This window comes from Bufo gargarizans, chromosome 1 (assembly GCF_014858855.1).
Source record: "Bufo gargarizans isolate SCDJY-AF-19 chromosome 1, ASM1485885v1, whole genome shotgun sequence".
NCBI classification, from domain to species: Eukaryota; Metazoa; Chordata; class Amphibia; order Anura; family Bufonidae; genus Bufo; species Bufo gargarizans.
In genome coordinates this window covers 452951528-452976470 of record NC_058080.1, presented here as the reverse complement: position 1 = coordinate 452976470, position 24943 = coordinate 452951528, and the positions used below count along the sequence as shown (strand labels likewise).

The 24943-nt window shown below is 46.0% G+C and overlaps 1 protein-coding gene across 3 annotated transcripts in view; it reads left to right on the top strand.

Moving 5' to 3' along the window:
* The window catches only part of SMARCA2 (SWI/SNF related, matrix associated, actin dependent regulator of chromatin, subfamily a, member 2), a 299308-nt gene that overhangs the window by 79880 nt on the left and 194485 nt on the right, over positions 1 to 24943 (top strand). For all 3 annotated transcript variants that reach the window (XM_044272604.1, XM_044272612.1, XM_044272595.1), the window contains exons 7-10: positions 5956 to 6082; positions 7884 to 8057; positions 9603 to 9776; positions 20345 to 20512. In XM_044272604.1, the coding sequence (XP_044128539.1) occupies positions 5956 to 6082; positions 7884 to 8057; positions 9603 to 9776; positions 20345 to 20512 (643 nt within the window). The remainder of the gene's footprint in view (positions 1 to 5955; positions 6083 to 7883; positions 8058 to 9602; positions 9777 to 20344; positions 20513 to 24943) is intronic.

The following is a 24943-nucleotide window of genomic DNA, read 5'->3' as shown; positions in this document are numbered from 1 at the left end:
AATCTGTGATATTTAAATATAGAACATATATTTCAACCTTTTACTAAAGGTCATAGGCTATTATTTTCTCCTAATGGCATATAAATGGTTGCGTTAGTCCTCTAGTCAGCCTGACACCTTAGATTTGTGCCATTACTGTTTAACTCCTTCCTATACACACCGTAGTAGTATCTGGTGCTTTCTCCACGTTCCGTTTCCAGGTGTACTACACATTTTACACCTTGCTCGAAGGCCCAGGATCATAGATAACTCCAATCCCAGCCGTTTAACCAATTAGATGCAACAACATCTAAGTGGCCAGAGAAGGGGAGAGACCTACTTCTTGCTTCATAACACTTGGGGTCCATTCACACGTCCGCAGAATGGGTCCGCATCCGTTGCGCAAATTGCGAAACTGGTGCGGACCCATTCATTATCTATGGGGCAGGAATGGATGCGGACAGCACACAGTGTGCTGTCTGCATTTCCCGAGCCCCCCCTCCGATCTTCTGGTCCGCGGCTATGGAAAAAAAATAGAATATGTCCTATTGTCCGCAATTGCGGACAAGAATAGGCAGTTCTATGGGGGTACAGGCCGGGTGTATTGCGGATCCAGAATTTGCAGGGCCGCTCGACACTACGGATGTGTGAACGGACCCTTAAAAGCCCAACGCAAAGTATTGCAGTTTTATCTTAAAGATCAGAAAATGACATGTTCATGCAAAATTCAAAAAGTTAAAGTTCTAAATTTTTTTTTAAAAAGTCCAAATGCAAAAACTATTTTTTTTTTATACACATAATCTGCGCATCTGTAACGACCTGAACAGTAAAGTGATCACTTTTTTTTTTTTTTTCTTGTGTGGTGAACGCTGACAAAAATTACTTTTGTTTAATAATCTGCTTTTTTTAAAATGAAATAGTGATCAAAAAATCATGTGTGTACCCCGAGATGGCACCACTGGAAATGACTTTTTTTTTTTTTTTTTTTTAGTGTCTCCATATTCTGAAAGCCATAGGTTTTTTTTTTTTAATTTTGGGCGACTGTCTCTTATTTTTTATTTTTTTTTCCAGTATGAGATGACTGTTTGTTTGGTACTATTTTAGGGTGCATATGACTTTGATCGCTTGGTATTACACTTTGTGATGTAAGGTGACAAAAATGGCTTTTTACAGTTTTTTTTTTTTAACTTTTTTTTTTTTTTTTTTTTTTTTTTTTTTTTTTTTTTTTTTTTACGGTGTTCACCTGAGGGGTTTGGTCGTGTGTTTTTTTTTTTTTTTTTTTGTTTTGTTTTGTTTTGTTTTTTTGGGGGGCTGATTGCCTTAGGAGGGTATCATTTTTTTGTGGGATGAGATGACTGTTTGCTCCATCTAAAACAGTGAAGACAAAATATTATTGGAATTTCCACATCCAAAAATACCTTAGGCTATTAAAATATGAAATTGTTAGTTGATTGATTAATTTTAAGACCATGATGGGGTTGGTAGTAAAAATGCCCAAGTCGCTTTTTTTATTTTTTAATTTTTTTATTTTTACATGTATGAAAACATAAAACCTATATAAATTTTGTATCACTGTACTGACCTACAAAGTAAAGATCATGGATAGCGCATCGTGAATGCATTGAAAACTAAATCCTATAAAACTATGGCGCAGTTGTGTGTTTTTTAAATCCACCTCATTAATAGTTTTCCAGCTTCCCAATGCATGGCTTGGAATATTAAATGGTGCCATTAGGAAGTATACCTTGTCCCTCAAAAACAATCTCTCATACGGCTATATGAACAGAAAAGACCGGTAGTTTGGCTTCTTGGAAAATAGGGAGGGGAAAAAAAACTATAAAATGAAAATTGTTAGGTTAGCTAAACAGGCTGAATGAAGCCACCTGCTTCTCCAGAAGTCATTTCCAAATTTTTATTTTATTTTTTTTATGTATATGCTGTGCAGTATTACCTTACTGTAAGTATTGTACCCTCTTCTTACATTTGCCTGTCTATAAAGTGCAGCTACATGACCAGAATGCACTGTGTCCCTCACATAAAATAACGGCGTGACTCCAGTTTGCTGGCTCAGGGCGGTCGCTCTACAGTCCTGTGTGATCGTCCCTTTTTCCTTTTGTTCTATAAATACACTTAAATACACTGCCAAAGAAAGATTTTCTCCAAAGGAGATTTGAGGCTTTAAAACACCCCAAACTGCAAAGATGTAATTCTGCAGCACTGCATGAGACTCATTTTCTCTCCTCCAGAGTACAAAAAAGTGAATTAGAATTAGGTCAGACAGGTTTCTCATAGAGATTGAACTGTAAATCAAGAGGGGTTACTCTTCAGCAAGGAACAGGCTTGTATTACAGACTGGGGATATTTTTCAAGTCCAGAGAAGAGGTTTATGGATCCTTCAGGAGATATGAATTTATTGTAAGAAGAATCATCGGATACAGTCCTCTGACCCTGTGGGTGCAATAGTATACAGTAAATGTGATGTATTTCTATGTATACATTCAGTAATCAAGTATACTTTAATTATTCATATGGCATGCCAGGGCATATTAGCAGTAAATACTGTTCTAATCGCTGACTACAAACTGCTGTGTTTGCAGCTCTTTGCTTTGGGGGTCGGGGTTTCTGCCTACTAGCACAAATAATGCAATTTATTACGTTACTATTCCTTATTTGTTCATTAGCAAATGAATTAGCTTAGACTGGGAAAAATTATCCGAGCATCCTCTGCTGTTTCTGTATTGCAGTAGAGGTGAGCGGAGAGCTGCACACGTGTGGCCACAACTACAGTCATTATGAATCTAACTGCAGGGTCTGTTGACCCCCATTCCCCCCCTTATTGGTATAAGATAAGCTGCCAAGAGGCAGTGTAAGGAAGAGAGAGGTTTCAAACATGTCTGCGGTTCAGTCTACCTTTCTATCCTGTCCAACGTCAGGGAGAATTCATAAATCTGCCCTCTTTTTATTTCTGTTCTACAAATTCCTGTCTGATCTAAATAATACCACAATCAAAATGCAAGGAGTGCATATCTAGACCAAACCAGTTGAGGATCAGTTCTCACTGGCCATAATCGCTGTTGTGGATCAGTGGACGTGAACCCATTGTGCCAACTAACTGGTTTGATGTAGGGCTAACCCTAAAGCCAAATGCACACGGCCGTGAGAGCAGGAGCGCACAGCGTCATTGGTTGCTATGATGCCGTGCACTTCATGCCGCCGCTGCACTACAGTAATACACTCGTATGATCTATGCGGGTGTATTACTGTAGTGCAGCGGCGGCATGAAGCGCACGGCATCATAGCAACCAATGACTCCATTTGCTCCTGCTCTCAGCAGGAATCCAGGCCATGAAACACGGCCGTGTGCATTCGGCTTATGGGCGTTATTTTGGCGATTCCCTGATATTCACCCTTTAACACTGGTACAGGGATCTGTACTTTGCTGCGGGTTAGCAACCAGACCGCTACCTCCTGGGAAAGTCCCAGTGTAGTTGCCAGCTTACCCACTGGAGTCAGGGAAACTGGTACAAGCCTCAGAGGCTCTAGGCACAGAAGAGGCACCAAAACCAAAGGTACAGTCTGAATAGTCACTGATACTGATGTGATTTTTGGCAGAACTTGACCATAGGAAACTTTGCTGGATTGCTGAGACGCAGGGAAAGTGTATCCACAATCACAGAAGCAGTCTGTGCTTTTTCCACAGTAAGCTGAGAATTAAATGGTCAACGGTGTTCAGAAAATAGAGCGTTTGTCCAATCCTATTTCATCCAGATAGGCCACATGGTAGTATTGCGCATGGCGCCTTATATCGCCACTGCATCATCACTTCAGGTTCTGTTCTAAACAGACGTCATTGGGGTGCATCTTAGAATAGTTTTCTTTATTCTTGGAAATGGACTCCGATGTGAATATAGCCTTTTTCTCGTTCTCTGTTCCTTTCTAGGAACAGAAAAATAAAGGCTCAAAAAACACCAATGGCACTCGAAGGGACCCTGTTAGTTACGGTGGAGTCCTTCGAGAGTCCATCAAAATAGTGCAGCTTGCGGCACTATCTTGACCCACTTTAACAGAATCTGCTATGGTGGCTCGTAACAGTCTCCAATAGAGATGTGAACAAAGCCATAGGTTTTGATTTACTGATGGACAAGACATCATATGTGTAAGGCCTAGTTCACACGACCGTATGGCTTTTATTGTTTTTTGCGGTCCGTTTTTCACGGATCTGTTATTCAGTTTTTTAGTTCCGTTGTGTTTCCTTTCCGTTTTTCCGTATGCCATGTACAGTATACAGTAATTACATAGAAAAAATTGGGCTGGCCATAACATTTTCAATAGATGGTTCAGAAAAAACGGAACGGAAACAGAAGACATACGGATGCATTTCCGTATATGTGTTCCGTTTTTTTTTTGCGTACCCATTGACTTGAATGGAGCCACAACCCGTGATTTACGGCCAAATATAGGACAAGCTCTATCTTTCAACGGAACGGAAATACGGAAACGGAATGCATACGGAACACATTCCGTTTTTTTTTTAAGAACCATTGAAATGAATGGTACCTTATACGGAACACAAAAAAACGGCCCGTACACTCGCAAAAAAAAAAACGTTCGTGTGAACTAGGCCTAAAAGTAGTGATGTGGAGTGAAATTTGCAGTTTGTACTAAGTCATACTAAAGAGCCTCTGTGTACTGCCGCACGGTTTCCGTTGGATCCATGTATTCTTCACTAGATGCAATTAAGGATTGACAGATTATCGGAATTACCGATATTATCGACCGATATTCATGATTTTGTAAACTATCGGCATCTAACCTTGCCAATATACCAATGTGTCCACTGCGCATACGCCCGCCCGAAGTCTCCGAGTTCGCCATGTCTGTGAACTGCCAGTGCCTACTATTGCGGGAGTAGAGGAGAGACTACACGTGTGGGCGTGCCTGCCTGGAATGTCCCCGATCTAGAGGCGGGAAAGTGGTCAGTGTAGGCCAGGGTACCAGAGAAACGACGAGTGCTGAGACCGTATACACAGTGTGTAATATGGTAATAAATACGTGCGTCATAGTATTATAGATATACAGTGTGTTATATATTACTACATCATACACCCCTCATATACCTCATACTATTATACATATACAGTCTGTTATGTATTATATACCTCATACTACATCATACAGTCAGACATTATATAGTATGTAATGTGTGTATGATGTAGTTGGTATGAGGTGTATATACACACTGTATATGTATAATAGTATGAGGTATATATACACACAGTATATGTTATGTATACTATTAGGTATATAAGGAGTGTATGTATGATGTAGTATGAGCGAGGTATATAAGGAGTGTATGATGTAGTATGAGTTTTAACACGCTGTATATGTATAATATTATGAGGTATATATTTATTAGCAGTCAGCATCAGTAACCTGATGGGATGTCATATGACTGCTGACCGCATTTAAATTGCTCTCAGCAATGCATCAGTAACAGCCTGGTACATATTTACCAATAAAAAAGAAAGATTTACAAAAAAAGCTAAACGTTAACAATAAACATGTTCATTTAACAGCAGATTTGTGTAGTAATTTATTTTTTTCTAAAATGAAAATGCACAGAATATCAGTATAAGTTATCGGCTATCTTCCTGAAAATTCACAGGTTATCGGTATCGGCCCAAAAAAATCTATATCCAGTCCAGTGGAGCATGCTATGATTCTTTGTATACCAGACCGACAAACCTAAAAAATTAAAAATAAATAATAATTGTGAAGTAGCCATATAAAAACCGAGCTGTAATACGGTCATGGCCATAAACCCTTAGGCAAGTTTATAGTTCATATTGTCTCCCCTTGTGCTCCATTGGTAATACTGTTTTTTTTCTGGACTATACTATTCATTATAAATGAAAACTGATGTGCTGACTGCCTTATTTTCCTGTATTAAAATATTGTTGACTTTTGTGTGTTCAGACTTCAGGCTCGTATTGCCCATCGGATCCAGGAACTGGAAAACTTACCAGGCTCTCTGCCACCTGATCTGAGAACAAAAGCTACAGTGGAGTTAAAAGCTCTCAGACTTCTAAACTTCCAGCGACAGGTGACTACATTATTTCATTTTCAGACACTTTTTTTAAATCAGAAATAGGTATTTAAAGGGTTGTGTCACTGAGCTCACTGAGGGCAGCATAAATTGGTGACAGAAATTCTGATTTCAGCGATGTGTCACTCATGAGCTAAAAGTTAAGTGGTTGCCGAGAACCAGCATCATAATCATTGCAGCCCAGGCCTGGAAAAGAGTCAAATCTACCTGAGAAGAGTCCTGGTTATCCATAATCTCCTGCTCTCCTGCCCATCTGCTGATGATTGGCAGTTCTCTCCTACAGAGAAAGGGAGAAAACTAGGTAGAAGACTGTCAGTCATCAGCAGGTGGGCAGGAGAGCAGGACTCCATGAATAACTCTTGAAGGACTCTTCTCAGGTGGCCATGACTCTTTTCCAGGCCCAGTCTGCAATGATTGTGATGTTGGTTCTCGGCAACCACTTACTTTTAACTTATAAATGACAGACCGCTGAAATCAACTAGTAAGCAATTGTCTGGCAGTGTAAAGGTGCTGCAGATTACCCGATGAATGAGTGAAACACTTGGTCGTCGGGTAATTGCATCTTTCATGCGGACACCTAAATCGTAATTTGCTGGCAGCAGATCGTGCTTCCTCAACAGCCTTTGCTGCTGGCAAACAATGATTCTGTATGGGGATGAGCGTTAGAAATCGCTCTTTCCCATACTGTGGAGGAGATCGCTGCATGTAATTGCGACAATCTCCTCCTAAATTGTCCTGTGTAAAAGGACTTAAAGGGCAGCATAAATTAGTGACAGATTACCGATTCCCTTAGAGAAATTCTAGGTCACTTTCTTTAACTGACCCAACTGTTTTGCTAAAATCGTGTACTAAACAGCTCCGGCGCATGCCGATGGATCCTGAATATTCCTAAGCTCCTGATTTTCTCCACCCTTGCTGTTAAATCAAAACTGTCAATTAGGCCTCATGCACACGACCGTTGTTTGGGTCCGCATCCGGGCCGCACTTTTTGTGGCTCGGATGCGGACCCATTCACTTCAATGGGGCCACACAAGATGCGGACAGCACTCTGTGTGCTGTCCGCATCCGTTGCTCCGTTCCGAGGCCCTGCAAAAAAAATATTGCATGTCCTATTCTTGTCCGTTTTGCAGACAAGAATAGGCATGTCTACAATGGGCCGCCCGTTCCGTTCCGCAAATAGCAGAAGGCACATGGATAGCTTCCATTTTTTGATGATCCGCGGTTTGCGTTCCGCAAATAACAGCACGGTCGTGTGCATGAGGCCTTAGTGACAGAGGCTGGAAAAGCCAGAAGCTAATGAATGGAGCTGTTAGAACCGGGCAGCAAAAAACTGGTGACAGATTCCCTTTAAAAAGTTTCTATTATCAGATACGTTACAATAAAACCATCCCTCCCGAGATATGCGCTTGACAGTTGAACATCATTCTCTTAGTTCCATCTTCCTAGGTGCCTGCGTTCTTGACAAAATTGATGTTTCGTGCACTGAATGAGCTCCTGCGAAACTTCAGGGCCAGGCGTGAGTATGTCTTCACTGCCTAGCCCAGTCAGTGGTGGGTGTGTGTGGCATGAAGGGCAGTGAGGTGCAGCTGCACCACCTTCGTTGCTACGAGGGGCTCATTTGCATATCCTAAAACATCAATTTTCTAAAGAATGCAGGCACCTGGGAAGATGGGACCAAGTCCATGATGATAAACTGTCAAGCAGACATGTCAGATGAGTGTTTTATTGTGACATATCTGATGACAGAACCCCTTTTAAAGTATTTGCAGTGATTTATATTCTCTGTTTTGTTGTCTAGCTGAGACAGGAGGTTGTGGCATGCATGCGTCGGGATACCACACTTGAGACAGCCCTTAACTCCAAGGCTTACAAGAGAAATAAGAGACAAACTCTCCGTGAAGCCCGTATGACTGAGAAACTTGAAAAGCAACAGAAAATTGAACAAGAGCGGAAACGGAGACAGAAGCACCAGGTATGACAAAGTTTTCTTTGGTTTGAAATTTTTATTTTTGCCCTATAGTAAGGCATAATGTTTCTTCATCTGTAACCGCAGCTAACAGTGTCCAAACCGCAGCCAGAGGAAGTTTGACAAGTGAAGTAGTCAGAGGAACAGAATATTGCTGCTTCAGATCAAGCATATATAGCACTGACAACCAGTATCTGGAAAAGATGCTTGATATATGCAGATTTGCGATTGCATATGTTTTTAAATAGAACATGTTACAAAATTCCTTGACTGAGCAGAAAACATTGGGCATGTTGAAATCCAACATGCCATATTCTTCATTTCCCTGACATCTGCTATCAGGACTAGTCAGGGTGCCTCTTGTATATTAGATTATTCAGCCTATTTTTATTTTATTTGTATGGCCATCTTTAGACCCATGCACAGACAAGCAGCTTTTCCTAAGTTTAGAATTTTGCACTCTACGCAAGTAGGATACGCAATCTAATTGATCCCTTCCTTAAGCTTATATTCTAATATGAAATGTATTCTATGCTCATGAACAATTACGAATAGTCTGTAGCCTTTTATCATTTGTATTTAATAGCCATGTCCAAAGCAAGACTTACATGCAGCACGCTGCTTTCCCAGCAATGCTGTAAGATTCCCGGCTTGACATAAACTTGAATCACATACTGTGTAGATGAGAGAAGAACTGACCATAAGAGCGCATCACGCACATCACCTACCAGCTATGAGCAGGATTCTACTGTTACCAGCTTATTGCCTTTTTTGAGCCACCCCTGGTATATAATGTTTAAAAGGGTTTTCTGAGACTTTAATACTAATGACCTATCCTCTGGATAGGTCATCTGTATGTGGTCAGTGGGGGTCCTACAGCAGCTGTTTAAAAATACACCCGCGTTCCTGGGAGCGCCACAGCTTTCTCCGTGCTTACCAAGCACAGCGTTGTACTTTGTATAGCGCTGTGTGCTTGGTAACAAATTCATCCCCATTCAATTCTGTGATGCTGAGCTGCACCTAGGCCATATGACCGATTAACATGTCGTCACTCGGCTTAGAGGAAGGTGAGAGAAGGGCGCGGTGCTACTGCCGACGCCACTGCCTTCTTGGACTGCTGATCAGTGGGGTCCTGGGTGTCAGACCCCCACCGATCAAATACGGATGACCAATCCAGAGTCCAGTATTAGTCTGGGAAAAACCCTTTCAGAAGGCAAGCTTTTCATTTAGTAATTTTCAGCTGTGCGCTGATGCACATGGAGACCGCGCAGCTTTCTAATGTGGCACCACTGACAGTCCCTATGTCCATGTGTGGTGTTTCCTGTGGCATATAATAGAGGACATTTCTGGAAGCAAAGCCCCTAGGGTAGAATAGTCATCCGGTTAGACAGTGTCACCATTTTTTTTCTATTAGCATTGAAGCAAGGCTAAATTATAGCGCCTCTCAACTGAAAAGTTGTACACAGCCGCAATATAGTTGTCAGCATAGGTTTCATTTGTATTCCCTGGATCCAGTGGTAACCTTGCTCTTCCTTACCTTCTCACCTACAGGAGTATCTCAACAGTATATTGCAACATGCTAAAGACTTCAAAGAATATCACAGGTCGGTCACCGGCAAAATCCAGAAACTTTCAAAGGCTGTTGCTACATGGCATGCCAACACTGAACGAGAACAAAAGAAAGAAACTGAACGAATTGAGAAAGAAAGAATGAGAAGATTGATGGTAAGTCAACTGCAGAAAGACCACTATCTTGCTGTGGTTCACGTGAGATTATAGTATATACTGGTTCTAGTCTTTTACCGCAGGATGCAGGAGAATCATGTACACACATACAGACATTTTTCTGTTGCAAAAACACCATTAAAAAAATCCAGTTCTAGAAACTTTAATTTTCTTCAGAAAAAAACTTAAAAGCAAAAACTAAATGTACGGAATACAATTACTACAGGTGAAACTCAAAAAATTAGAATATTGTGCAAAGTTCATTTATTTCAGTAATGCAAATTGACATGAGATAGACTCATTACATGCAAAGCGAGATATTTCAAGACTTTATTTGTTATAATTTTGATGATTATGGCTTACAGCTTATGAAACCCCAAAGTCATAATTTTGAGGTACCCTTTGCTCAGGGGGTATGGGTTAATTAGCTGACTAGAGTGTGACACTTTGAGCCTAGAATATTGAACAATTCCTTTTAAGTTGCATTACTGGAATAAATGGACTTTTGCATGATATTCTAATTTTTCGAGTTTCACCTGTAATGTATTTATATTTGTATTCGTACAGCCTCCAGCTTTTATGTTTGAGTTAATGTTTTCTTTGTTTTTAAGGTTATTATTTTTTAAGGTTATTGACTGGCAAGATAAGAATTGTAGATAAAAGAAAAGTGAATGGGCACTCATATAGATGGAGTCGCACAGAATCAATGTATTCGTATAAAATCCATGTAACATTTACTAGTATTCAATGAAATCAATAAATTTAATATACACAAAAACGAGATTTTTGTATAACTTACCAGTAAAATCTCTTTCTCGCTCTTTCCTTGGGGGACACAGAAGACCTTGGGTATAGCTCATCTCCCTAGGAGGCGTGACACTAAGTGAAAACTGTTAAGCCCCTCCTCCATCAGCTACACCCTCAGCCTGGAGAGAGAGACTGCCAGTTGCGTGTCCAAGTAGTGAGAAAAGGCAAAGTCCAACCAGTGGAAACAACAAGCCAACTACCCAACGGGTAAACAAAACTCGGAAACCGTGTAGAAAAAAACCAATGAATGGGTGGGTGCTGTGTCCCCCAAGGAAAGAGCGAGAAAGAGATTTTACTGGTAAGTTATACAAAAATCTCGTTTTCTCGCCCAATTTCCTTGGGGGACACAGAAGACCTTGGTACGTTCAAAAGCAGTCCAAGAGGGGAGGGACCACAGCACCAAGGCGAAGCACCCGAAGGCAGCAAGGAAATGCCACCTGCAAAAACCAGGCGGCCCAAGGCAGCAACCGCCGCCGAAGCCAGAGTACGCACCCAGGAAAACCTGGGAAAGAGTGCAAGGAAGACCGTGGCCACCCTGCACAATGACATGGCTGAAGCCCATGCCTCCAGCCCCGGAGGCACCAACCGCTCTGGTGAAATGAACGGTGACACCAAAAAAAAAAAAAAAAAAACAGAGCCCTGCCCTTGAGCAGTAACCACAGCAATAGCCATGTGGTTAAGCGGAGGAAAGCACCCAGGAGCCGTGAACCTTGGCGCGGACCTCCTGGAAACAAGAGACCGAGCGTCGACAAGAGTCGGAGATGTCCAAGCAAAAAACTGTAGACACTTCAAGTAACAGAGTCCCAGTCGCAGGTCCAGGCCAGACTGGAGAAGACCGAATCACGGGAAGAGAAAGGCAGAATTGGGTGAATGCCCAGCTTCCTAAAGAACCCCAGGGAAGACCCTAAGTCAGACAACAGAACCTGGACGAAGCACGGCCGGGAGCGAACACTAGTGTGCTCGCTGGACTCGTCTGGGCAGACGGGAGGAAATCCAATGCGAGTAAGCGCAAATCAGTGACACGGCAAAAAGGTTGGGAAAACTGGTCCCATCGGCCCCCGAGCAACGCCGTCCCAAATCCACGCGGAGTGGGGGAGCAGATGGACAAACGGAAGGAACCGAAAGGGACCCGGCCAGTTTCCAACAGACTCCAGGACAAGTCAGGCTAAAGTCCTTGTCGTTGTAGCCACCACAGGAAGGTGTTCTACAGACCCGAAGAGGGGGCTTGAAGGGTAATCTTGACAGAAGAAAGTAGGCACGCCAGGTTACCGAGAAGGTAAAGTCCAAGCAGGACCAGCGCCCAGAATGGTAAAAGTAATCTGCACCCAGCGGGAGGACAGAATGCGGCAAACCCGGTAATAGGCACACAGCTAGTACAGCCAGTGTGAACAATGGAGACAGTACGAGGTCATAAGGAACACCGGGACCATCCATATGAACAACCATGGTCTCCCCAGGGGGGAGGGCAGTGAAGGAACAGCCCCTGAAGCCTGGCCGGGGCAGAAGCCACATCGGAGTGAAACTGACCCAGGAGAAGCCAAAACGGAGCCGTTGAGAGAAAAAATAGCCGAGAAGACGGATGACACCCTCCAACCGCAAGGAGGAGTGGGCAACAGGGAAGCCACAGGACCGCTCAAAAAGCAGAACTCCGCTACTCCGAGATGTCCGGCTCACCAATTCGCAGAAGGCGAATACCCTAACGAATCGAAAGTGGAGGTCCCTGACCTCGGTAATCGAGCAACCAAGAGAAGTTGGGCGACCTGCTCAAAAAGAGCGGCTAGAACCTGGTAGCAAAACAAACTGAAGCACGGAGGGTGCCAACAGGAAGGACTCGAACCAAAACGCATCCAAGAGGAGGAATGGCAACAGGCGAGGGAACCGTAATCCGGCCAGAGCCAACGTAGACTGCGAGGGACGCTGGAGACAGCACTCTCGACCATGTGACCGCTTGCGCTGGGAAGCAATGCCACAGGGTAACTAATGGGTACGCATCCAGGAACCACAAACACTCCCCAGACGGAAGGGCCAACGAATATGGTGGATACCGTCACAACGGAAACACCAAATATACCCTCCGAACAGAGAACGGATACCACCCAGCTCGCTGCAGTAGAGAACAATAGAGCCCATCCAGGCCAGGTGAACAGAAAGATCTCCTCAGAGAAGAGTGCCAGGCCGGCGGCAATCACCGTATCCCAAGAGAAAAACGACAAGTCGCAGGAAGAATGGAGGCATACGTACAAGCAGCCCCATAAGCAGTGAGAAAGCCAACCCACCTACGGAAGGAGAAGGCATACACGGCCCAACAACGCACAGAGTAGCAGCCCCCAAGAGTGTCCGCCCACTGCGAAATAGTCATACAGCAAGGAGGGCCAGCCACAGAGCCCCACAGAAACCACAGAAGTGCAAAGTGCAACCGGAAGGGGGGACACACACAAGACTAGTATGGCATGCGACGGAGCGCAAGCAGTCTGCCCAGAAGAGAGGGCAATGTACTTGGCAAACAGTGCGGGCAGCAAGCGTGCAAAGCCCGCCCAACAAGGGGGTGATGCCCAAGACCAGCACCTACTTCAGAGAAGGAAGACATACCATATTCCGCCCAGAAGAGGGCTATGCACATGGCCACACCGCATCCAGCAGGACGTCCACCTAGTGAAAAGGGGACATGCACAGGGTAATCCTAACATTAAGTGAGTGTGCAATAATCCACCAAACACCGAATTTTGTGAGAGTACAACTACTTCGCCAATGAATGGGGACAAGTACAAGTCCAGCACAGCACATACAAGGACAGGTGTGAGTCCTGTGAGCGTACAAAAAGTCCACCCATGGAATGAGGGGTGGTCACGCACAAGGCCAGCACCGTATCCAATGGGAGTGCAAGCATTTCACCCATCTTAGAGGCCAGCAACGTATCTGGTGAGAGTGCAGTATGCTGCCCAGAAGGGGGAGCCATGCCCATGGCCAGTATTGCAACCAGGGAGAATGCGAGCACCCCGCCATGGATGGGGGTCAGGCACCTGGCCAGCAGCACACTGGCGAGAGAACAAACACAGTCAGTGAGAGTGTGTGTATGTTGCCTGAGGAAAGGAGACATGTCCATGGCCGGCAGCGAATCCAGTAAGAGTGCCGTACACCGCCCACGGAAGGGGGAACATGTATATGGCCGGCAGTGGATTTAGTGAGTTGCAAGCATCCCACCATGGAAGGGGGTCCTGCACGCGGCCAGCAACTTATCAGCGAGAGAACGACCCCAGTCAGTGAGGGTGTATGCATGGCGCTTGAGGGAAGAAGGCATGCCCAAGGCCGGCAGCGAATCCAATGAGAATGCAGCATACCGCCTATGGAAGGGGGTAATGCACATGGCCGGCTGCCCAGCACCATAACCAATGAAGTGCAGTATTCCGCCTAGAGGAAGGGGGTCATGCACAAGACCGGCAGCGAATCCAGTGAGTGCAGCATTCCGCCCCTGGAAGGGGGTCATGCACAAGACCGGCAGCGAATCCAGTGAGTGCAGCATTCCGCCTAAGGAAGGGGGTCATGCACAAGACCGGCAGCGAATCCAGTGAGTGCAGCATTCCGCCTATGGAAGGGGGTCATGCACAAGACCGGCAGCGAATCCAGTGAGTGCAGCATTCCGCCTATGGAAGGGGGTCATGCACAAGACCGGCAGCGAATCCAGTGAGTGCAGCATTCCGCCTATGGAAGGGGGTCATGCACAAGACCGGCAGCGAATCCAGTGAGTGCAGCATTCCGCCTATGGAAGGGGGTCATGCACATGGCCGGTATCAAATCCAGTGAGAGCAGCGATTTCGCCTATGGAAAGGAATCGCGCACATGGCCGGTAGTGAATCCAGTGAAAATGCAGCGGTCCCCTATGGAAGGGGGGTCGTGCACCAGACCAACACCGTATCTGGCGAGAGTGCAGAGTCCACCTATGGAAGGAGGACATGCACAAGACCGGCAACGAATCCAATGAGTGCAGCATTCCGCCTATGGAAGGGGGTTGTGCACATGGCCTGCAGCGAACCAACGAGTGCAGCGTTCTCGTGCACATGGCCAACACCGTATTCGGTGAGAGTGCAGTATTCCACCTAAGCGGGGGGTCATGCACCAGGCAAGCCTGCAGCCCGAGAGAGTGCAGTATTTCGCCTAGGAAGGGGTTGTCTGCACATGGCAGTTACCATAGCTGGAGGGCGCATGCACTTGGCCAGCGCTGCATCCCGGAGAGGGCTAAAGAAGGGAAGCATGCACCAGCCGGGGAGTGCGACACCATGCCGCTCATGGAAGGAGCACGCATACAGGCGGCGCTACTGAGATAAGGCTGCAGCGTCCTGCGCAGCGCACAAGAAATCCATTAGCTTAACCATGTTATGCATTCCCAAATAAAAAATGGCCTCACTGAGGCAGAAAGAAGTGCCACCATACAGGTGCCCAGCATAGAAGTAGAGGGGGGGGGGGGGCGCGCCAGCCATATAGGCCCATCAGCCGAGCAAAACAAACAGAAGCACGGGGGCCGGTACCCGAACGGTTAACAGCCACCAACCTGGAAGGGAGGAGGAGGCGGCGCCGCGATCCCCTGGGGGCGGGGAACCTCCAGGCGGGAAGAATTCGCGCCCGGAGAAGTTCCCGCCCCCTCAAACAGAGGCCGGAAGTTTGCGGCCTAGCAGGCCGTGAAGCCGGGGCCTAAATTTTCTGCGGCACCCGGCTGACCGGGGCCGCACAGGAAACCGGAGCGGACTGCCTGGACAAACCGGCCGCGGAAGCCCACCCCGCGGACCGGAAGTCAGGGGCCCGGGTGGAGCGCCGGAATGCGGCCCAGTAGGCCGAAGCCTGGACCAAAATTTACGGCGCCCGGCCGGAAGTCGCCGACGGCCGGCCGGAATCGTTGGAGCATCGTGCTCAAGCCAATGCCGGCCGCGGGAGTCTACCCCGCAGGCCGGAACAGTCGGGGGCCGGGAGGAAGTGCGGCCCAGCTCGGAGGTGCGGCCCAGCAGGCCGGAAGAAGCGCCGGAGGTGCGGTCGCCCAAGCAGCACTGCCGTCAGGAAAAGGCCCCCGGTCCAGAGCAGCGCATCGGTGAGGGGATGGGGGGACCCTGAGACCGGGTGCCCGTGAGGATGTGAGCACAGCGTTCCAGGAGGGACGCTGATATGTGAAGGGAGGCGATGTGGCTGCCTATTCGCAGCATTCTGCTGCTAAAATGTCCCATGAGGGCCAGAAGGGAGGAGAGGGAGCAGGGAGTGGAATGTCGCCCCGCAGCACCCCAGGGGCCAGCCTAGGTCCAGCAGTGACCGAAGGGTCCAAGTATGGGGGGTCAGGCACGCAGGAGACCAGGGTGGGGGACGTAGGGCTGGAGAAGCCACTCTCTCACCATAGTCGTCTTCACCCTCGGTCCATTCCAGCAGGGTCGCCCCTTCAGCTACTGGCACCGTAGTGGCAGGACGCTGGGAGAGGGACTTGGCGTGCGGGCGACCCTTGCGCTGGCGGGATGTAGGGGAGCTGGGCTGCCCTGATCCACCTTGTCTTCTGTGGGGGAGGCAGCAGTGCGGGTGACCGGCACTGGCGCAGCTCAACCCCGGGAGAAACAGAGAGGTCTAGTGCGACTCTGTTGTCCCTGATGATCTGGAACAAAAAGAAAAGAAAAAGTAAAAATCAAAATTTAAACAAGGAGAAAACAGCCCTGCAGTAGCAGGGAGTGTCTTGCCTCCTTGGACACTAAGCAAAAACTGGCAGTCTCTCTCTCCAGGCTGAGGGTGTAGCTGATGGAGGAGGGGCTTAACAGTTTTCACTTAGTGTCACGCCTCCTAGGGAGATGAGCTATACCCAAGGTCTTCTGTGTCCCCCAAGGAAATTGGGCGAGAAATTGCAATGTACTAAATGAGAGAGTATATAATCTAAAATAATAAAATAGGATGTGATTGATCGATATAACAATGTATAAATGTCAGATCGACTGATGTATTGCTGAGAAAGGTAACATATCTTTGGGATGAGGTTGGTCCAAATAGTACCGTATATAGCGCTTAGAGTGGTGCGCTGGAAGATCGGCACAGCAGGTTGATGTGGTAATACTACCTAGCAAGAGCTGCAGCTTGCAGCCGGCTTGTTACAGGAAGTAGCATTGAGTCAGCCTACTCAAACTACCTGTGTTTGCGCTACCCGAGACATGTGGGACGTCAAAGACACAGAGCCAACAGCCGAGAGATCGTGATCGCTACAGAGAATACAGCGAGGTGCAGTACTATACCGATCAAAAGACTGTCGATTGCACCTGCTTTACATATGAATCCAATCCATAATTTTCCTCCTGGCATCACACAAAATACAGATAGAGGTAAGCTTACCGTTCAGTTATCCCACGTGGGATGCCACTAATGAACACTGAACCTGCAAATATGAGTACCAATGAATCCACACTGGAGCAGCACATGAATATAATACACCAATAATATCTCTGTGTAATGTGCTGCAATTACAGATATACTTACCAGGGAGACTTTCTAACAGAGAAAACTGATGAAGTTGGATCATAATATCTGACAAGTTCCCTTTGAGTGGCAGAGAACCACTAACACCTTCTGACTACCAGATATCGTATTATAGAGATATAGATATATATATCTGCTACTATCCTTTTTTCACTTTATTTTAACATTTTTTTCCTTTTTGCACTTTTTGGAATATACCAATTCCACTTACCTCTCCTCAAGAGGACATACTTGTCTCATTCATCATTTGGCTCACGTATAAGTGCCACCGTAGAAGCTGGTAGTATTACCACATCAACCTGCTGTGCCGATCTTCCAGCGCACCACTCTAAGCGCTATATACTATTTGGACCAACCTCATCCCAAAGATATGTAAAATTTCTCAGCAATACATCAGTCGACCTGACATTTATACATTGTTATATCGATCAATCACATCCTATTTTATTATTTTAGATTATATATTCTCTCATTTAGTACATTGTAATTTTGTTTATATTAAAGGGGTTGTCCGGATACCCTTATTTTCACCCCGGCAGCCCCCCTGAGCCTAGCATCGGAGCATCTCATGCTCCGATGCGCTCCAGTGCCCTGCGCTAGATCGCGCAGGGCACGGGCTCTTTTTTGTTTTCAATAACACACTGCCGGGCGGTAACTTCCGCCCAGCGGTGTGTTCGGTGACGTCACCGGCTCTGAGGGGCGGGCTTTAGCTCTGCCCTAGCCGTTTTACTGGCTAGGGCAGAGCCAAATCCCGCCCATCAGTGCCGGTGACGTCACCGGGGTTCCTGTAAGCCCCATAGAGAGCCCCGGTACGTCACCGGAACTCAGAAAAATGCCTTTGCCCTGTGCAATTTAGCGCAGGGCAAAGGAGAGCATCGGAGCATGAACTGCTCCGATGCTCCTGTTAGGGGGGCTGCCAGGGTGAAAATGGAGGGATGTCTGGGTTCAGCTCTGAACCTGGACAACCCCTTTAATTTTATTGAATACTATTCAGGGTGGATTTGATTTAAATCGCTAGTCAGTAAGGCTTGATTTAACTCAGTTTTCTACATAAAGACTAATTCTTGCTGGTATAACTTATAATATGCAAGTAGATGAAGATTTTTAGAATAACAACTTTTCATATTAGTTTGATTCTGCATTCATAGGTTTGTAGAAGTTAGGATTAAGGTCTTTTTCTCAACTCTGTTCATGTTGTAACATTTATGCTGTGAAGAAGAGGCATGTGATCTCTGCTGAGTTAAATTCAGTTTTGAGAACGGCAAAAGTAAACTAAGCATCTGTGATAATATCTTGTAGGCAGAGAAACTGCCCAATAATCTTACAAAAACCTCTGGAAGAGCATGACATTGTGAATGGATTAATGGAATTTATTTACCAAAACAATTAAACATATACAGCCTTATTCTACATAATTAAAAAAACTAATCTTTATTTCATGATGGAATAACTTTTTGGATGGTAATATATTTCCCTCAAAAAGCATTTTATTTAAAAAATAATAATAATATATATGTTTTTTTAATTAAAATAAAAATTATTGATCTTTATCCACCCTGATACTATTAAATGTTACATGGATTTTATGTGAATACCTTGATTCTGTACGACTCCATCTATATGAGTGCCCATTCACTTTTCTTGTATCTACTTTACTTGGTGAACAGGGTGCAACACTAGTTTGGAGCACCTTTAAATGACCAGACAAAAGGAGAGCTGTCCTTTGTTTTTTCTTTACTTAAGATAAGAATTGTGTTATTTTTTATGATGCTTGCATTATGCTTTAGGTTTCAAGCTGCAGAGTGAAGCATTACATTACATAAAGCTTTTTGATACTGTCCAGATGTTCTGTCAGTGGTCGGTTGCAGGACATTCTCTGAAACGCAGAGTATTTGTTTTTCCTGGCATTACAGTGATGTAAAAAGTACAGATACTGCCTATTATTGCACACACGTCTGGACCACATCAAAGTCAGCATGTCTACAGTTAATATCATCGTGCATTGCAGTCTTATTATTGCACATGCATTTAAAGGGTTATTCCAGGAAGAAAAGACACAAACCTGTAACACTATACTAATATAGATAAATAATAAAATGTGTAAGTTAATGAGAAATTTATATAAAAAAAAATATAATTATATATTTTTTTTATATATCATACATGGGTCAGTCTATTTGATGCCTGCTGTTTCTCAGCTTTTCAAAAGCAGGCGGGCATTCTGCCTCACACTCGTGACATGCCTGTTTTAATAGCTACTTGCATTAGTCATGTAATATCACTTCTGGAGTATCTATTCTTATGACTTATCATGTGCCATTCCTGTATTATTCCTGCTAGAACTTATGCATGAATTGCTAGCAGTCTGCAGTAAGGGTACAGAGGGGGTGGTAACCAGCTGGGGGTTGTCTATCCATTATCAGACTGTGCAGGGACACCCCCCCTACTGATTAACAACCCTCTGTACCCTTACTGCAGGCTTCTTATGCTTCATTCTAGTATAAATAATAGAGGAATGGCACAATATAGTCATAAGAGTAGATACTCCAGAATTGTTAGTACATGGGGAATGCATGTGGCTACTAAAACAGGCATGTCAGGAGCGGTGAAAGGTCCTCTTTAAAGCTGAATTTACACGGGTCGCGTTCCTTCCTGACAGTCAGCGGCTCACTCAGTGAAGGAGCCCCATGTATTTACATGCAGCGATCTCCTTCACAGTATGAGGATGAGGGATCGCTATAGTGATCCCTTGTCCTCAAACAGATTCATGGTTTCTGAGAAACAGATCACTGTTTAGACCACACAATCTGCTGTCCAAAATTATGGTCGGTGATGCCCGCATTAATGACAGGATCAACTGATGAACGAGCCTTTCGCTCATTCATCAGGTGATCGGCGGCACATTTATGTGGCCGGATTGTAATGGCCAGATTCTCGGGCCGTGTAAATGCACCTTAAGTTTACATCTTCTATAGGCTTGTTTTGCACTTGCTCAGGTAAATCATCTAACATTCTGTTGCTGCTTTTGTTCAGACATATACAATTTGGGCAGGAGTGACAGGACATCAGTGGTCACACGTGCAGTTTGATCAAGTTTTTAGTTTCAACTTTGGTAAAAGTATTGAAACAGAGTAGCTATTAAGTATTTTTATAATGTTTACTTTTAAAATAGATTTACCAAATTTACCTTATTTTATCATGTATATAGATCTGTGTAACTTAACCAATATATGAAAACGTTTTAAATGGGTGTGCGTTGTGCTTTTTAACAGGCAGAAGATGAGGAAGGCTACCGTAAGCTTATTGACCAGAAAAAGGATCGTCGTCTGGCCTACCTCCTCCAACAGACCGACGAGTATGTGGCTAATCTTACCAGTTTGGTTTGGGAGCATAAACAAGCTCAGGCTGCCAAGGAGAAAAAGAAGAAGAGAAGGAAGAAGGTAGGGAGATATTTAGTCTTGAAGGTTTGATGCATCATGCTCTTATCGCTAGAAAATAATCTCCCATGAGTAGGTATGTGCAAGGTACCCTTACATATTAATCTAAAATTGATCAGACAATGTTAGGCTACTTTCACACTTGCGTTCGGTGCGGATCCGACTGGTATCTGCACAGACGGATCCACACCTATAATGCAAACGCTTGCATCCGTTCAGAACGAATCCGTCTGCATAACAGCTTTTTCAGATCTGAGTTTTCACATCGTGAAAACTCAGATCCGACAGTATATTCTAACACAGAGGCGTTCCCATGGTGATGGGGACGCTTCAAGTTAGAATATACTAAGAACTGTGTACATGACTGCACCCGATCTCTTACAGGGGGCTGTGATCAGCACAATTAACTCCTCAGGTGCCGCACCTGAGGGGTTAATTGTGTGCATCATAGCCCCCTGTAAGAGATCAGGTGCTGCCAGGCATCAGGGGCCAGACCCCCCCCCCCCCCCCCCTGCCTCCCCTGTATTAAATTCATTGGTGGCCAGTGCGGCCTCCCCCCCGCCTAATTAAAATCACCCCCCTCCTTCATCATTGGTGGCAGCGGAGAGTTCCGATCGGAGTCCCAGTTTTATCGCTGGGGTTCCGATCGGTTTCCATTGCAGCCAGGATGCTACTGCAGTTCTGGCTGCCATGGTTACTTAGCAATTTTAGAAGCATTATACTTACCTGCGCTGTCTGTGGCCGGCCGGTCACTCCTCCTACTGGTAAGTGAAAGGTCTGTGCGGCGCATTGCTTATAGCACAAACCTGTCATTTACCAGTAGGAGGAGCGCCCGGCCGGCCACAGACAGCGCAGGTAAGTATAATGCTTCTAAAATTGCTAAGTAACCATGGCAGCCAGAACTGCAGTAGCATCCTGGCTGCCATGGTAACGGATCGGAGCCCCAGCGATTAAACTGGGACTCCGATCGGAACTCTCCGCTGCGCCAATGATGGGGGAGGGGGGTGATTTTAATTGGGGGTGGGGGGGAGGCACCAATGGCCACCAATGAATTTAATACAGTGGAGGGAGGGAGGGGGGGCTGCACTGGCCACCAATGAATTTAATACTGGGGAGGGAGGGAGGGGGGGCCGCACTGGCTAGGCGGACACCAAAACGCTGCAAGCTGCGTTCGGGTATCTGCCTGCTGAGCGTAACGGAGACGAAATGGAGCCATACTGATGCATTCTGAGCGGATCCGCATCCACTCAGAATGCATTGGGGCTGTACGGATCCGTTCGGGGCCGCTTGTGAGAGCCTTCAAACGGAACTCACAAGCGGAACTCCGAACGCAAGTGTGAAAGTAGCCTTAAGCAAAATAATTGACCATCAAGTGAAATTTATCAACAAACAATCATTTTAGCCGACCAGTGACAGACCAACATTGTCTGGCAAGATGTCGACGTCATTTGAAATCTTTGTATGATAGTCTCTTACGTAACAGTTTATAGTGTCGTTGACTGATAGGCTGGGTTCACATTACTTTTTGTCTTTAATATATATGTTAAACTGATGCCATCCAGTGGCTTCTGTCACCATAGAGTTCTATTGTTAAAAAACTAAAAGTATACGTTCCCTGACTCTGCAGGATGGGAAAATGTAGTGTACTGTGCTTTTACATCCTTTTTTCCCCCCTAATGTATACATTAAATGTAGGGCTCAGCCTAACATCTACGTTCATTCTGAGAAGTAGCATTCCACAGTGAAATACTGATTGCTCTGCTCTTGGTGTCCTTGCACATGTGTGACTGGTTTGAATATGGCAACCATGTGTATGGCTACACTGGTATCATGATTGTTCACAGACAATTGATCACCAGTTTTTCAGCCTAAAGTTGCCCATACACTTTTAATAGTTATTGGCTGAACAAGCCCTTTTGGCAATTAGCTAATTACGCTTGGCGTCTCCGTACACATGCATGATCAACTGAATGGAGGTGACTTATCTTCCAAGAGAACAAAAGGATTGGACAAGTAAATTAAGCATGCCCGATACTTATTTCATACAATGTTATCTGTTGGGCATAGTCTGGAGACCCCATACAGGTAGAAGGGTCAGCTGACCATGCTGAAATCACTGGGTTTGGCTAACTTTTCTCTTGTGTATGTGTTCTTTTATGCAGCATAGAATGTTTTAGTAGCAGTTTACTTACATGGTTGTAAGAAAAATTTGGGATTTACAGTAGGATATTGTTTTAGCTGAGCAGATTGATATGTAGTTTTGGAAAGTGGGGAAAATAAAGATAGCTGATAGCCAGTAAGTAGGATGGGCGGCCCGCAAGACTCCTAAGCATACAGATAGCCAGTAAGTAGGACGGCGGCCCGCAGGATTCCTAAGCATACAGATAGCTGATGGTCAGTAAGTAGGACCGCCTGCAGGACTCCTAAGCATAGGAAGATCAGAGCATTAAATAAATAAGACACATTTTTCAGAGTCTTTTGCCTGCCTGCAGATTGCATTTTCATGGTCACAGGTTTCTTTTTAATCTCAATGTAAGTTACAGCATAGGGCAGATTAAAAAAAGGACATATTACTACTGCAGAAGCGAACTCCAGAGTTCCAGTCAGTCTGGCTGCATTTCCTGTTGTCACATTTTAAAATCTGGCCATTGCGACCATTTTCTCACGCAGAGTGGAAAAAAATTGCAGCCTCCGGTTGTCGCTGTAACTTCTGCTTCTATATATGTACGGTATATGTTTTTTTACAATACAATGCATGTGAAGAGTCATTGCACAGATGGCTGACTGTGAAGTCTAGCAAGCCTTACTAAAATAACATCAGCGGCAAGCTGTTAATGCTACATATGAACATGTGCAGAGATATCCATCACTACGGTTCTTTCTAATAATCAGCATAAGTTGCTTTGTATACGGGTCTTTTTCTCGCCCATTTTCCTTGGGGGACACAGACCTTGGGTATAGCTCAGCTCCCTAGGAGGCGTGACACTAAGTAAAACTGTTAAGCCCCTCCTCCATCAGCTATACCCTCAGCCTGGAGATAGAGGCTACCAGTTTTAGCTTAGTGTCCAAGGAGGCAAGACACTCCCTGCTACTGCAGGGCTGTTTTCTCCTTGTTATTTTTACTTTTTCTTCTAATTTTGTTATTTTATTTTTTCCTAGGGATACCAGAGACGCATTTGACCTCTCTGCTCTCCCGGGGTTGAGCTGCGCCAGTGCCAACTTATCTGCACTGCTGCCTCCCCCACAGAAGCAATAGGAGGATCTGGGCAGCAATGGCTCCCCTACATCCCGCCAGCTAGGGGGTCGCCCGCACGCCAAGCCCCTCTTCCAGCTTCCTGCCACTGCGGTGCCAGTGGCTGAAGGGGCGACCCTGCTGGAAAGGACTGAGGGTGAAGACGTCGCACGGTGAGATTCCAGCCCATACCCCGTCCCTATCTGCAGCATCTACCCCTCTGGGTAAGGGGGGCACCCGTGGTCGCTCATTCTGAGCGCTCATCTGCAGGACAATGCAGCACAGCAGCATCCTCAGCACCCCCACGCTTTTCCCCCCCACGCTGCTATCTTTCTCCCCCCCCCCTCCCCCTTATCGGGGCTGACTCCATTTTTCTCTTCTCTCTCTCTCCCCCTTCCCGCCGAGAACGGGGGGCGGGGCTTAGCGGTCCCGGCAGGGGGCGGGGCTTCCGCGCGTCATTTTGGGGGCGGAGCTACGTTCTCCTTCACAGGAGACATTTCAAGCGCTGGAGGGGGCGGAGCTTGTTCCCCGCGCTTTCTGCTGAGGTTTCCCGCGCTTCCTCACTCCTGACAGGAAGCTGGGACACGGTGGGGGACTCTAACCTCCTGTGTACATCGCTCGGCTTCTGTGGGCGCTCTCTGCTGCTCACTGCTGTTCACTGCTTCTCTGCTGCTGCTGATCTGGGCCATCTCCTGACGTTCTTCTGAGGCACTGGTAGGACAGTTAACCCTCTCCTAACCCTCCTGGTCATAGCTGCTATAACCCTTTGTGGTCTCTATATTAGAGTACAACCACACTTCAGCATGTCAGATCCCACAGGTGCCCCCAAACCCTGGTACCATGCCTGTACCGCCTGTAAGGAACTTTTTCCGCGTGGGCAATCTGAGCCGCATTGCCTTGCATGTCAGGCCCCGGTGCAGGGCCCGCTTCCCGCTGCGCCCCCCGGTGCCTCTGAACCCCCTGACTGGGCTAGGTCTCTGTCTCAGGCGGTGGAAAGCCTTACACACGTAGTGGGCCGTCTCGTGGATAGACCGCCTCTCCCACAGGCTGCCACAATCCCTGTCGCACCCGCTGGGACTACCGTTTCTGCCGCCCCCACTGGTTCCCTGCCTCCCAGCGAATCTTCCAGGGCCCGGCATACTCAGAAACGTTCAAGGGTTGAGCGCACATCTTCTCCAGATGCTTCGCTCTCTCCGCCATGC